This window comes from Acomys minous, assembly GCF_964271855.1.
Source record: "Acomys minous genome assembly, chromosome: 12".
Taxonomy (NCBI): domain Eukaryota; kingdom Metazoa; phylum Chordata; class Mammalia; order Rodentia; family Muridae; genus Acomys; species Acomys minous.
This window is the reverse complement of record NC_140493.1, coordinates 87,578,667-87,594,138: the sequence shown is the minus strand read 5'-3', so window position 1 is coordinate 87,594,138 and position 15,472 is coordinate 87,578,667. Positions and strand designations below refer to the sequence as shown.

Sequence of the window (15,472 nt, the reverse complement as noted above, 5' to 3'; positions counted from 1 at the left end):
GGGGCTACACTACCCAAGTTAACTTCCTTAGAGGATTTAACCGGAAGCTCCTTCTAGCCTCGTTCCAGCTGGCAGCAAGGTCCACTTGGTTTTTGTGGCGAAGCTTATCTTATCTCCTCCCTTGTCCTTATCAGAGCTTTTGGTAAGCTCTGTCAGATGCAGATGACACAAGCTAAGCAGCTTTGTGTGGCGTTACACTTCTGCCCATCTCTGAGCCCCTATACATATTCTAGGACTCTTCACAAGTGGCTTGGCACTTCAGCTCAAGCCCATTTTGCATTTTCAGTTACTTACATGTCGTAAGTGTAATGAATAATAATTTTCAGTTCTCACCAAAGGGAGTAGGAATAGATTACAGAGGAAACAGCCTGCAAACCTGAAGATAGTATCATCTTGTGCCTTTACTATCTTACTAGGGCTTGGGTGAATCTGTCATAGTCATTTTGGAATCTGTTTTAAAGCGTGTTAGTTCCGTGTATGTAATAGTTGCTCCCTTATTCTTCACAGGACCTGATAGATGAATGGATAGCCAAAGAGGCCAAAAGGTCCAACTCCAATAAAACCATGGATCCCAGCTGTTTAAAATGGACCCCTCCCAAGGGCACTTAAGTGACCTGTCATTCCGAGCCAGCGAGCCCCAGCAGTAGGACTCCATACCCTAGGGATCTGTCTGTCATTTCTGTTGCTCTTGTGATTGGCAAGTACAGTATCCTTTGGGAAGGCCACCCCCTCAGGACTGTCCTGGCTCCAACCTTCATGTACACTGCAGACGCTAGTTCTGAGGAACTGTTGTTTCGGCCTCAGTGAGGTTGCCTGGATGGATCTGTACTAGGCTTGAGTACAGATCCTTCATAGCACTGACCCAAGGAGTTGTGTTATGGTACTGTACCTGTCCAGTCACTGGTTCTCTCCTCGTGTTCTTTAGCCCCATGAGGCTTGTTGTGTCCTGAACTTTGTGCTAGTGCTTTTTCATGCCTGGTTACCAGACCTCCAAGCGTGGTTGCCACCGAAGGGCCCTTTCCAGGTGCTGCTCACTCATTCTTTGTGAAGGTAGGGGCAGGCGAGAGGCAGCACCTGTGAGTGTGTGTGTGTGTGCAGGGAGGGCTCCTTCACCCTGGATTTCATCCCAGAGTCACTTACTTTCTCCATTTGTGTCTAACGACTTGCCTTTGGTCAGGATCAGGCTGACCAGAGCTTGGAACGCCTAAAATCTCCCGGGGGTTCTCAGCACCTGGTCCACCTGAGCGAGAGGGTGAAGAGTAAGAGGTGGCGACCCCAGGCTTTCCTTTGTATTCGCTTGTGGGCACCAGGACAGCATCTTGCTGGAAGGAAATGGGTAATTCTTTTGCCACAGCAGAAAGTGCCCCCACCTTGCTTTTTATTTCCTGCCCTCTTTTATGTTGGCATTCGCCAAAATCGTTCTAAGTTTCCTTTCCTGCCACATGTTAATTGAGTACTCACACCGCAGCCCTTTCCGCCTGCCTTGGCCAAGCTGGTACGGGGCAGCTGTGCTTCCATGTAAGTTGCACTGATGTTGTCCAGAGCTTCCTGGGAGAAGTGGAAAGTAGTTGCAAATGGCTTCTGTTTCTCAGCCCATGACTCAGCAAGACAGAGTGGCCACACTGCTAGGGTTTGCTTCCCTTTCAACAGTGCCTCCCCTCCAACAGGCTGAAGTGCTCCTGTCTGACCCTCCAAGAACTCTGTTTCCCTTTTGGGACTTGCCACCGCCATCCTGTTCTCTGGTTCCTAATTTTGGTGGTGTTAAGTGAAGGAAGAAATGTTCCCTCTAATTTCTCCCTGTCCCATTGTATAACCTGCTATCTTGGGGCAGCTTTTGATGTCTGACATGTCACCCTTCCCACTTGTTCCCCTCCAGCACTGCTGTCTTCACGTGGCACCCTCACCACAGTCCTAACTCTGGTCATTTGTGCCTTTCTCTTGACATCTCTGTACACTACTAATGCTCACTGTGGGTTAGAGGGAGCTGATTTTAAGCATGTTCTTTGGAGGCTCCCTCCAGTTTCAGTGTCACTGTTAAAATGTATCTAAAAGCCGCTTCACTGAGGTTTTCTTAAGGGGTAAAGGCCTTTCACATATGCTGAGCCCTTCCCCACACGTGCTAGAATGTGCTCTTCTATATCTACTCAATAAAGCATGTTCTCTGCTGACATCTGACTAGTCCGAGGCTCATTCATATGTGAAAATGGTGTGACTGATCTGTGGGTGTAACGGCTGAGTGATGTGTTAGTGGGGTTTGTAATTGTGGATTGTTTTCCCCTGTGAAACATAGTGTTGACAGAGTGAATATTTTCTCTGAACTCATAATTCGAAGAACAAATGGAATCTACCCCCTTTTGGCTCCAGGAACTAGTTATGCACAACAGTGGCTAGCTAGTGTAACTCATTTTTTGATTCGTCTGCATCTGAATTGGGGGAGGGAGTCAAGGAACCAATGGAAAGTTTAGGTAGGTGGGGAGTACCGTGGATGCTAGCAGGAGGCGGGAACAAGTGTATTCCTTTTTTCCAAGTATGTTCACCAGTAGCAAGCCTCATTATCCAACCCAGATTGTGCGTCTGGAAATAGCTGCATTTTACTTGTGTTTGCTCAGGCAGGGATAGGGAGGTTGGGCGCTGCCGTCTATGTGGTGGAAAGGGTGCTGTGTTTGCTGGGTTGGTTTTGCTCACTGCCAGGGCCTCTTACTGCAGTTGTGAAATGCAGAGGAGAAAAAGGACCTCCCCATCCATTCATCTTAGAATCAGGTTTGTTCAAGTCTCCGTTGTAAATACTGGAAGGAGAGGGAACTTTTTGTTTTCTCACAGTTTGAAGGTTGAAGGTAGGTGAGGTGATGGCTGTCTCTAGACTGATCATCAGTGAAGTCTGAAACTCTTACCAGTATGGAAATATTCCCCTCCCTTGACAGCTCAATTCCTTTCTTACCTAGAGAAGTTTGAAGCAATATTCTGCAGTTGTTCCTGGGTCTGATTTCTGATAGCCACTCAGTGGAGGCCTGTGTGGGGCAGCATCGTGTGCGCTCAGCACTACTTCCATGGACCCTTTTTTTTTTAAAAGCTATATGCGGTCTGCTCACACTGGTCATACAGAAGGAAACCTGTAGCCTACTGCAACACATGAGCCAAGAAGCCAGAGTGCTCATTGTACTCTCTCCCACTTGAGAATCCAAAGCACCTCTACCATTGCCTTCTCTTCAGCTTCAGTTCCCAGTGTTTAATCATCCTTTTCCTTCTAGGTATGTTACTCTAGTTACAAACAGTCATGTTTCAGAGCAGTGGTTCTCAGTCTGTGGGTCATGACCTTTTCACAAGGGGTCACCTAGGACCATTGGAAAACATTTACATTATGATTCATAACAGTAGCAAAATTACAGTTATGAAATAGCAATGACAACAATCATGTACCAGGCAATGGTGGCGCACGCCTTTAATCCCAGCACTCGGGAGGCAGAGGCAGGCGGATCGCTGTGAGTTCGAGGCCAGCCTGGTCTACAAAGCGGGTCCAGGACAGCCAAGGCTACACAGAGAAACCCTGTCTTGGAAAACCAAAAAAAAAAAAAGAAAGAAAAAAAAGTGGAGAACAGTTTGCTTGCAGCAAAACTCCCTTCTGGAACATGAAACCAATGGCATTCTGACTGCCTTGCAAGGATAGTCCTAAACCTCCTTCTTCCTCTGAAGAACAGTTGCCAAGTCAACAGCAGGATCAAGTCACAGGCTCTGAGCCCTGTCTCTCCTGTTTACTTGATGAACGCATTCGTTTTTTGTTTGTTTTGTTTTGTTTTTTAGTGTACCTATGCAGATATGCACACATTTGTTCAGAGTTCTGGAAATTGCCTTTGAAGTCCCTTCCCAGACACAGGATTAATGAAGGATGATTGGAGAAGCCTCAGTGTAAATCAGGAAACACCTTCTGGCTGCTTTGCTCTTTCTCAGGACTCTGAACTAGGTTTTGGAATGTGCTGGAATGGAAAGAACTGATGGATGAGTGGTGAAGTATTGAGGAAGGTCTGGCCCACTGGCTGCTGGGTCTCATGGGGTATGGATCTTGAGACCAGAAGATGAGAACACCTTCGCTAAACAATAGGATGTGGTGTGTGCTGGGGATTGGGTCTCAGCTGGTTTTACTTCAGGCCTTTTGGCCACAAGCTTGCAAATAACTGCCTCTCCTAGACTGAGGGGGGCAGTGTAATTGCTCACTTCCTTTGTGGTAAATTCAGCAATGCCACTGAGTGTCACTAAACCAGAACTAGGCTCTCTGGTAAGGAAAATGTGCCCTCTGGGTGAAGCCTCAGTTTGTCCCTTCCCTCCTGTTAAGTGCCTTCATGTATTTGTCTGGATGCCTGGCTTTGTTTACTAATGCCTAGAAGTAAAGAAGATGACCCGGTCTGTTGACCACTTTGGCTCCCTGGTGCCTCCCAAGCACTCCAAGTGAGAGAGAAGCCACGTTCCAGTAGGGTCTGTTTCTGGAAATGCCTTACCCCGTGCTTACTCTGGGAGATTTGTATCTTATCTCATAATAGAAATCCCTCCAGATCCTGCCAGATCCCTGTGTGTGAGGCCCCTTGTCAGAGGTTCACTTTACTCCTCAGGTGTACACCAGACTTGAAATTTTTTTTTTTTTTTTTTTTTTTTTTTTTTTTTTTTTATGTTTTATTTTCTGGTTTTTCGAGACAGGGTTTTCTCTGTGTAGCCTTGGCTGTACTAGACTCGCTCTGTAGACCAGGCTGGCCTCGAACTCAGCCATTTGCTTGCCTCTGCCTTAAAGGCGTGTGGATTAACCCCTCTGGATTAAAGGCGAGTGCCACCACGCCCAGCCCCAGACTTGGGATTTTGAGTCATAGAAAACTAGAAAAGCTGGGGCTGGAGAGATAGCTCAACAATTAAAAGCACACTGGCTGCTCTTCCAAAGGACCTGAGTTCAATTCCCAGCATCTACAACCTTATGTAATTCCAATTCTAGGGTATCTGATGCCCTTACACAGACATGCCAGCATAACACCAATGTACATAAGGTTTAAAAAAAAAAAAACTACTTTGGCTTATTCAGTCTCTTCAGCAGTTTATGCTGTCATCTGAATGCCTATTTCCCCTTCCTGTTCAATATAGTCTACTTTCACTCCCTGTTGCACATAGATGGGATTGAGTGCCTAGGAAAAATAACCCATTTCCTCTTTGGGATAAAAGACACAAAAGATAAACTTTTTTATGGTCCAGTGAATGTGTGAATGAGCTCCCTTTGTTCTTAACCCTGCCCAAGTAGTTCCAACACACTTCTGGCTCAGCCCATTTATGTTTATGTGTGTGCTTATACACTTGCATGTGTATGCACAGCATGCGGAGGCCAGAGGACAATCTGTTACTGTGTCTCAGGTGCCGAACACTTGTTTTTTAAGGCTGAGTCTCTCATTGGCATAGAGCTCACCAGTCTGTCTTCTGCCCCCAGCACCGTGATTACAAACATACACTACCATGCCGGTTTTTGTTTTGTTTGTTTTAATGTCAGTTGTAGGGATCAAACTGAGGTCTTAGTACTCACACGGCAAGTACCTTGCTGGCCGAGCTATCTCCCACCTCCTCCCCAGTGTTTTTCCTTGGATTTCATCCTGACCAAGGGGCTTTTTTAAAGTTACATTTACTGTGTATCTGTGTATATGTGTATGCGCACATACATGGGTGAACACTACATCACTTGTGTAGAAGTCAGAGGATAGGTTTTGGGAATCAGTTCTCTCCTTCCACCAAGTGGGGCTTAGGGATTGTATCATGTCTGGCAGCAAATATTCTGCTCTGAGCCATCCCACTGGTCTTTTCGTTTTCTGTTGTCTCAGCATGTTGTCCAGGCTGAATTCATAGGCTCAAGCCTCAGCCTCCTGAGGGCGGAGACCACAGGTGAACAGCACCATCCCCAGCTTCTGATGTCTGTAAATCAGGGTCCTCTGTGATAGACACAAGGCTTCCCCGACTAGATGGGGCCATCTGAGGTTGGAGCTGTTCTGTTTCTCTTGAGCTCTCCCCTGACTTATGAATGGGGACAACTAACTCAGGCAGTTGAAGGACCACCTAACACAAGAGGATTGATGAGTCAGTCAGGACTGGCTTAGAGAGGGTGACCTCTTTAAAAAGCTTTTGATTTTATTATTATTATTTACTTTTTATTTTGTGTATATACATGGCATAACACCTGTAGAGGTCAAAGGACAACTTGGGAAAGTTTACTCTTCCACCTTGTGCGTCCTAGGAATTGCACTCAAGTCACACTTGGCAGCAGTTGCCTTATCCCACTGAGCCATGGCATTGGCCTGGAAGGTGACCTCTGTTGGCTGGAATATCAGGAGTCTAAAGGGAAGAAGGCCCATGACCTCACCCTCAAGTGCATGTAGCACCTTCCCCCACCGGGACCTTTTTCTTGTTCCTGTGCCGTTCGTTCTCAGCCAGGCCCCAAGCCCATTTCCCACCTGAGGATGGGCTTGGGCTGTATAATCTTGCTCTCTGCTATTCTGACATCCCACCTTCTACCCTGAGTGGCTGAGGAAGCTACTTATTAGTGCTGACTGTTTATTGAGCCCTACTGTGTGTTGGACATGGGATACAGAGTGGTGAGAAGCTAACCCAGCAGTGCATAGCCACTGGGAGCCTGGGTGCAAGGGAGGAGAGATGGCTTGAGAGGCAACAGTGTTTTGTGTGCCATTCTACCTGATGCCAAGAATCTTGGAAGAAAAAGAGTTCGGTGCGGGCCTGGCAGGACAGAAGATACAGGACTGTTGGCCTGAGGCTCTTCAACTGATGTTTAGGAAAGAGATGGGTGTGGCATCATTTGGGAATTGGTCCCTTGGGGCTCACTCTGAACCCTGGCCATCCTCTTCTGTTCCCAGGGATAATGCTACATGTTGCTGGTGATCAGGAGAGTCTGGTCTTCCTCTTTGAGTCTGGAGGTCTTCTCTGGCCACTGTTCCAGGCCCTGTACCATGGCGGTGCGTCTCCTGTCTGCAGGTTCCTAGAACAGTAAAATTACAGGTTCATCCCGTCGGTCATCCCCCACAGAAAGGGGAATGGTATCCTGAAGCCCAAAAGATCTCCCTGGGGACATGGAGCTGCCACTGACCAGGAAACGTTTCGTTTCTAGTTCTCTGTGTGACTTAGGACAAATTACTTTCTATCCTTGGAAAATGATGGCTCTAAGCAACCAGCTCACTGCCCTATGTATGTAGAACATTCATCTCAATATTTGGGTGAGTTCAGAGGTCCCCTCAAAGACTCAAATGTCTTAAAATCTCAGGGGAAAACAGAATTCACTCCTGTCTTTCTTCTCCATAGCCAGCGGTCTATCAGGAAAGATAGGGAGGGGCCGGAAGTCAGCACAACAGGGAAACAGCCTGGAGCTCAGTGTGGCTTGCATCTGCTGCTCACTGTTGCATCTGCTGCCCTTTTTGCTCTGACTCATCCGCTCTGTGCTCCTCCCCCCAGCCTGGATCGTTTATTTTGATGCCTGGCTTTGGGACCACTTGAAGGTACAGTACGTGCGTGCGTGCGTGCGTGCTATGGCGGGGAGGGTTAGGTGTCGAGGGTATCACCTCTCCATTGGGGCTGCTCACTTAGTGACAGTTGTTGAAGACTACGGATCTCTCCAATGCTGAATTCTGATCCAGGGATCAAGAACTAGAACCTTACAAAGATAGGCGATATCTGCGGAAGATCGTGTTCTGTGGCTCCACTTAGGAAAGATGCAACTTCAAGGTCATCCGGCCGGTAAAGGCACCAGCCACCCCGTCTGACCACCTAAGGTGGGTCTCCGGCACATGGTGAAAGAAGTAAAGTTGACCTCTGACCTCCATACACATGCTGTAGCACACACAGGTGTACACAAATACAGATCAGGGGCCGCTTCCCCTCCTTGTACCTCAGCTCTTGCCTCCCATGGCCCCTTCTGTTGGATGGAATAGTATGGGAGATTATTCTATCTGATGGCAGGAGAGCCCCTGGCTGTTTCCCCATGATTAAAGGCCCTTGCCCTTACCTTCTATGGACAGACCACTCGCGCCAAGGAGGTCCTGCACTATTCGTCCCAGCTCATAGCCTGGTGAGGGAGAGAGAAGAGGTAACAGGAACAGTCAAGGAAGGCTGCCTTGGGCACGGGGGAAGGACAGCGAAGGAAGAGCAGGACGTTACAGACGCAGCCATTGTCACTCATCATGGGAAGTGAGGAAGTGCCTTGGATCCCTTCACCCATCCATGACTTTACTCACTGACCCCTTCCTCTTGCTCCATGTACAAAAACTAGGCTGAGTATTAAGGATGCAGAGTGACCCAAGCCCTGGGTCTTCCTGTGGGGAGTTTCCAGGCTGGGAACAAGAGCCGTGTGACACAGCAGGACCGTCACACAATGCAGTGTGCCAAGAGCATCGTTCCCAGTTAATGCAGACAGACAAGCTGTGTGCTTAGGGTAGGCAGCCGAACCGTAGCTGCTAGGGATCGGGCAGTGAGCTCAGTAGTGGCCCCAAAGGGTATGAAGGAGCTGGGCCTGATTCACGCAGCCTTCAGGAGTTGTGGGAACAGGTTGGTATTTTCTGTGCTGTTTCATTTGAGACACGTTCTTGCTTTGTAGTCCAGGCTGGCCACTTGTAATGCCTCTGCCTCAGCCTTCCAAGTGCTGGGATTACAGGTGTGAGCTATCAGACGTAAGCCTTCTTTCTGATGAAGGGCTTACACAGAATAAAGCCTACCCAGATTTGCAGTTCTTAGATCCTCAGGAGGCAAGGAGTTGGATCTCTTGAGCTCTCTTATCTTCCTGGCTGATCCATTTTCTTAACTCTGGTAATTCTGCAACTCTGGCCCCACCTCCTACCCCTGCAGGCATTCCCTGCCTGGCCTTGGGCATCCCACCCTCTGGGGAAATAGCCCAGAAAGCCTTTCTTCTGGTCAGGTCACAGCAGTCCTCCAAGAGTACAGCAGTGCCAGCCAGGCGTGCCCCCAGCAGGAGCCTGCCTGTTTATTTCAGGTTAGTTAATAGCCAGCAGAGTGTGCCCCACACCAGGGCGCACGCTGAAGGTAAACCAGGGCAGCACTCACCCGTTCTCTCCCTTGACTGGGTCGGATGTAGTCCTGGGAGACGGAAAAGGAGATGAAGACCACCCTGCTTCCCTTAGGGGCTTGGTGAGAGGTATGAGGGTTGTAGCCACCCCATTGGCCTTGGATGACAGTGGGACTATGCCCAGAAGAGGCAGTCGAACGTGCATAGGTTGGCATCACTGGAGTCTGGCACTACCCAGGAGGCATCCTTGAGGAAAGCACTTGCTATCAGAGCTTCAGTCACCTACTAGGCCTGTGGGGCTGTCATTGTCCTAGAGATCTGACTATGGTCAGGTTCTGCTGTACTCAAGGACCAAAAAAACAAAACACAGCCGGGTGCTTTTGGCACACACCTTTAATCCCAGCACTCAGGAAGCAGAGCCAGGTGGATCTCTGAGTTCAAGGCCAGCCTGGTCTACAAAGAGAGTTCCAGGATAGCCGACACCAACCATGACTATTCAGGACAGTGGTGCTGAAGAAAACAGAGCAAGCCAAGAGAAATGAGCTCTGTCTAGTATGACTTTTCTCCATGTCCCGGGACAGCTTCTTTGTTTCAGTACCTTCAATAACTGCGCTGATCTGCACAGAACTATCTGGAAAGCCTGCCTTGTTCATATCTCATGCTGCTGTCTTGCCTCACAACTCTTCCCCATTGCCCAAGTATGGAACCAGGGTGCAAAATGCATCAATCTCCCTCATATGCTGGACAGCCCCTATACACCTGTTGCCAGGGGCACTCCCCAGAGCATCCTGCTTGGATGGTGACTGATGGGGGTGTACCTCACCACCCCGTGGGCATCCTCTCCTTGGTACTGCAGAAGCCACTCGGAACGACACCCACTACCTTTGTCACTCACCTTCTACCCGCTTCCCCATCAGACCATAGAACTGGCGAGTCCTGCTTCTCTTCATGTCCTGAAGCTGGAGCTCAATGCTGGGCACAGGTATGCCCTGGAGAAGCAAAGGGTTAGCATTAGAGTGGGGCGCTGATGAGATGTGAGGGTGGGGGGTGCATAACCATCTCAACCACAGCCTGTCGCCACGGCCTTCTGCATATTTTACCACAAACAGCACATTGTATTAAAGAGGATCTAAAATTTCACATATTGTGTTCCTGGCACTGTCCTAAGCACATTAATTTAGTAACTTGGGATGGAGAGATGTCTCAGATTTAGAGCACTGGCTGTTTTTCTGAAGGTCCTGAGTTCAATTCCCAACAACTACATAGTGGCTCATAACCACTTATACCTCTTTTGGTCTGCAGGCCCACATGTAGGCAGAATACCGTATAAATAATAAATAAGTAAACATTAAAAAATAATTTAGTAACTCACTCATTCTCACCCAAACCTCATGAAAATAGGTTTCAAATACTAAAAATAGTATTTACCCAGTACTATTACTGTTACCACTTAACAGATAAAGACATACAGGTACATAGAGATGAAATATGTCCAAAAATAGTATAGCTAAGTGGGAAGTGGAGCCAGAACTCAAACCCAGGCCATCTAGCTCAAAGGGCAGGCTCTCAAATACTCCAGTCACATTTTCCATATTAACTACCATTACACTATGGAGCTGGGCACGGTGGCATGTGATGGTAGCCCCAGCACTTGAGTGGCTGAGGCAGGAGCATTGTGAGTACAAGGTCAATCTGAGCCACACAGCCAAAACACTACACACACACACACACACACACACACACACACACACACACACACACACACGAAAACAGGCGCATTGCCGCCAGCTGGGTGTTGGATTATTCTACATATAGTTCCAGGTAAACTAGGGATATATAGTAAGACTGTCTCAAAAAGAAAGTATAATCCTCTGTCCACTTTACAGATGTGGAAACTGAGGTAAGCTAGTGACCTAATCAGGGCAATGCAGGAGAAGCTGAAGAAGCATTCAAAAGTCTTAAGAAATGTTCTTTTTCATCTTGAGAAATTTTGTCAACAAAGACCAGAATCAGGCTGCCACTTAATATGGCAGAGCAGCATTTATGACTGTTCTCTTCTCTGCCCCCCAGACTTACCCTCCCCAGAACTCGGCATCCTGGGAGAAATCCCACTTGGGGCCTAGGTGGAGCTATTGCTCCAGGGAAAAAGCCATTTTAATCTTCCAAGTAGCCCCATTGGCAATATCCTTACCCTACTGCTGTAGACCCAGGTGTTCCCTCCCCCCAACTCCGTGACTTTGAGTCTCTGAGGGATCACTTTTCTATGACCATTTCTGAATTGAGACAAGTGGGAACCACCTTTCCCAATACGGCTGAAGACAGGCCACAGCCTTGAGTGAGGATGGCAGCTGGGGACAGATCAGGGACTCTCCTTAGGGCCAGTGCAGCATCCAAGGACTCCAGGGATCCAGCTGGGAGTCACGGAAGACCCACAGGCTGTTTGGGGCTGGTCACATCCTGTGTCTGTGTTTTCTAAGTCTTGGCCTAATTCTATCTCCCAATCTGTCTCCTCCCTAGGATGTCAGTGGCTGGGGCAGCTGTCACCAGCTGCCATAAACCAGAGAAAAGTCTCTTTGGAGATTTAAGCCCATCTTTGAAAAGCTCATGAAAACTATTTTGTCTTAATAAAGGGTATCCTTCAAGTGCAAACTAGAAAGAGTGGTTCTTTTACTAATTAAATAAAGCAGACCCATCTACCCATCAGGTTTCTGCTAGGGGGAGAGAAGGCATTAGGACGACATTCTAGTTTACCCAGGAAGCCAGGGGTGACTGCAGGCAGGGCACCCTGGGGACTGGGAGCCATCAGAACATCCCATTTGAAGTGTCACTTAGCAACCTGCAGAGTCAGTATTTCTGCTGTTCTAGCCCAGCCTCATGTCTTGGGAGGCAGAGGGGGCACTAACGGAGTGAAGAGGAGACAAGATTCACTCCTGTAGGAGGAGCTAGTTAACTCCAGGTGGAAATCAGAGCTGCCACACACCAGCCAGGAATTTTCACACGTTGCATGTCTGTCACTGACTACAAACAAACAAACAAAAAAGTCAGCTCCAGAATGAGCGAGGGCTCATTTTCCCTCCCTCTCCATCTTGCAGGTAAGGACACTGAGGTGGGGAGCAGCAGGAGTCAGCGGCCATGCTGAGACTTGAGCCCAGGTCTCCAGGGCCTGCTGTCTTCTCCCATGGTCCACATTTCCCCAACCCTCAATGGGGCAGACTGCGTGGCTTTTCCTTGGGTCTCCCATTTTCTAGTGCCCCTTCCCTCTCTAGGGTGGCCTTGAGCTCCCTATGCAACTAAGAATGACCCTGAACTTCTACCTCCTGAGTGCTGGGACTACAGGCGTGTACCAGCATGCAGTCGGCTTGCACCACCACGCAGTCGGCTTGCATCACCAGGCAGTTTTACATGGTGTTGGAGATTGAACCCAGGGCTGCTGTATGCTGCTTGAGCTCTTTACCTACTGAGCTGCATCCCCAGACCCCCGATGAGCACTTCCAAGGACCCCACATGGCCTAAATCAGCTGAATGTCCTTTCATCCTGGGACTGTGGGGGAAACAGGCTGCAGTTACCCTCCTGTGCAAGCTGTCCTGACCGTGCTAGTCTCTTTCTTTCTTTTTTTAAAAGATTTATTTATTTATTATGTACACAATGCTCTGCCTGCTAGAAGAGGGAATCAGATCACACTATAGATGGCTGTGAGCCACCATGTGGTTGCTGGGAATTGAACTCAGGACCTTTGGAAGAACAGCCAGTGCTCCTAACCTCTGAGCCATCTCTCTAGCCCCCGCCCCACGCTCCAAGGTCAGGGTCTTCGACTAGTCAGAGGTATTGGATCTCAGAATAGGGTTGAGCTCCAACTTTGAGATTTCTTTCCACTGGCAGTTTGGTAGACGCCACCATAGTCAAACACCAGTGCGTGTCAGGAGACAAAACCGATTCTTTGTGTGAGACAAATTAGTGATTCTGCTCCAGTTGGTCCCTTGAAAAGACTTCTGGAAAAAAAACCTCTAATGCACAGATACATAGAGTCAGAACCCAGCTATGGTAGAAGCTGTGCTTTTGAATTGGTACACCGTAGACAAGCTACTTGACCTCTGTACCCACCTGTGAAATGGGATAACGATGGTGTTTTTCTCCATGAGGTTGAAATGGGTTACTGTTTTTATAAGGCAATCAGGACAGTACTAGGAACACAGTAGGTGTTAACTAAGTGTTTCCATACACACAGCTCTCACATGCATAAGCTGCATGCCCCTCTGGTGGTTGGACAAATCAGGACTCAAGACTTTGATTCTCCTCATCCAAGGGAATTGACTAGCCTGTCTTGCAATAAAAGTACTTGGGGTCTGGAGAGATGGCTCAGCAGTTGGGAGCACTGACTTTTTCCAGAAGACTCAGGTTCAATTCTCAGTACCCACGTGGCAGCTCACAACTGTTACTCCAAAATCTGACACCCACAGAACATACATGCAGGCAAAGCACCAATGCACATTAAAAAAAAAAAAAAAGGTCTTGGGAGAGTGCTTTCCACTCTCCTGGCAGCCTCAGAAGGGATCTTTCAGCCCTCCACGGTGGGTCACCATGTCAGAAAGGTACCTTCAGGTTCACGGTCACCCAGGGCTCTGCTTCCTCTCTGTCTCCAGCTGTAGTGCACACCGATGGCCCGATCAGGAGAAACAGGGCAAGGAGGAGGGGCATCATGGTGAGCAAATGCTGCTCCCGTCCTGGGAATCCCGGAGCGCCTCTCAGCCTGGTGCCACCTCCTCTTGCAGGCTCAAGTCCACACAGGGCTGCTCCAAGGAGGGTAGGAAACCTCTCCTTGTTCCCCTGCTCTTCCAGCTTCTCTGCTTCCTTCCTGTGGCTTTTTCCCACCTTTGGGCAGCTTCATGTAACAGCCTCTCTCCTTAGCTGACGGAGCCAATGACATGAGGCGCCTAGACCTCCCCCGTAGCCACCCCCAACATTTGATCCCAAGGCTTAACACTGATACCAGCCTTACCTTTGGCTGAGTTCCCTCCTGTGATAGACGGGGCGCACAATGGCACAGTATGTGGGGCCTGGGGATTACAGCTTGCTGAGGACAACCCCAGGGGGCTCTCTCTCTTGTTGGAAATGAGAAGGTTGGCCAGTATGTCACTGCTGACCAGCCTCGCCCACCCCATCTCTCCTCCCTCTGTACTTTCCCCAAACACCATCCCCATCTATGCCTAGAACACATTGTGTGCCCCAGGAGATGCCAGTACTTAGAGAAGTGAGGCTTCTTGCAAGTGGAAACATTTGCCAGAAAATGGCTTCATTGTCAACCATTGACCCCCAGTGATTTTCCGTCGCTCCCATGACCTTCTATCACAGAACCACACTTGTCCCCCTGTGTGCCTCCCTGCCACTCTTCTACAAACTCCAAGATCCTGGGTATGCTTCTTCCCAGTCTGTTCAGCTTCTCCCTCTGCCTGACCATCCATCTGTCCATCCATCCATCATCTGTCAGCCTAGAACAAGGGCCCTGTGGTCAGAGACCAGAGATCCGTTTGTAGCATCCTTGTGGAATAGCTGTGTGACCTCTGCCTATTACTTAACCCTTCTAAACTTAGGACCCTCCGGGGTAGCAAAAGGCTAATAATGATATTCTGCAACGGCTGAGGATGAAAAAAAATAATGCATGTGAAACATTCAGCACAATGTGGAATGGTAATTTTTTTTTTTTCTTTTTTGGTTTTTCGAGACAGGGTCTCTCTGTGTTAGCCTTGGCTGGCCTCGAACTCACAGCGATCCTCCCACCTCTGCCTCCCGAGTGCTGGGATTAAAGGCATGCGCCATCATGCCTGCCTAACTATTGTTGTTACGATTATTGGGACTGGATAGAAAGACGAAGAAGACCCTGTGCCTGGGCCTCAACACCAGAAATCTCTGGTAGGTTGCAATGGGAATTGTTTCAGAATGCCAGCACATGTTAAAATGTAGAGTCCCTGGTTCAGCCCACCACAGGAACTCAGCCTGCTTTTGACTCAAACTCTTTCCTAGGCAAGACACCCAATGCCGCCACCCTCTTGTTTTGGGCTTTCCATCATCGCCATTAACAAATTCCTCTCCACAGGTACCACTTTTGCCCTCTTCCTTTTTCTGGAAGCAGGCAGGTCAGGCTTGCTCTAAAGGAGTGTACTGGACTTCAATTCCACTAGGGCTTGTAGGCTGGCCTGGGGATCCTAGCACAGACCTCTGGATGTGGAAGGCCACCTTCCCACTGCAGGCAGTCGGTGGGGAGTTTCTGAGTCTCAGTTTCCCCATCTGTAAACCTCCTAGGGTGGGGCAAGTTGTTCAGGAATGACTGGTTAAAGTGCTTGCAGGCACAGAGGAAGCCTGGACCTCGGCACTGGTCTTGAGGCTCCCTCCCTCGGCTGCGAAGGCACCACCGTGCAAGGGGCAGGATGTGGTGG

General features: G+C 48.8%; 2 protein-coding genes across 6 annotated transcripts in view; one reads left to right on the top strand and one right to left on the bottom strand.

Moving 5' to 3' along the window:
• KAT7 (lysine acetyltransferase 7) overlaps positions 1–2,170 on the top strand; it is a 39,215-nt gene extending 37,045 nt beyond the window's left edge. For all 4 annotated transcript variants that reach the window (XM_084749911.1, XM_084749910.1, XM_084749909.1 and 1 more), the window contains one exon: positions 508–2,170. In XM_084749911.1, coding sequence (XP_084606037.1) covers positions 508–521 — 14 coding nt within the window. In that variant the 3' untranslated portion in view covers positions 522–2,170. The remainder of the gene's footprint in view (positions 1–507) is intronic.
• Positions 1,169–13,907, bottom strand: TAC4 (tachykinin precursor 4). 2 transcript variants are annotated; one of them, XM_084749967.1, is made up of 4 exons: positions 13,635–13,906; positions 9,936–10,029; positions 8,027–8,086; positions 1,169–7,006 (listed from the first exon to the last, which is right to left on the bottom strand). In XM_084749967.1, exons 1-4 carry the CDS (start codon positions 13,737–13,739, stop codon positions 6,849–6,851), a joined length of 417 nt encoding a protein of 138 aa, XP_084606093.1. In that variant the 5' UTR covers positions 13,740–13,906; the 3' UTR covers positions 1,169–6,848. The 2 variants fall into 2 exon arrangements, with proteins under 2 accessions (XP_084606093.1, XP_084606094.1); XM_084749968.1 differs by lacking the exon at positions 8,027–8,086 and having other exon boundaries at positions 13,635–13,907.
• Between the last annotated feature and the right edge of the window lie 1,565 nt (positions 13,908–15,472).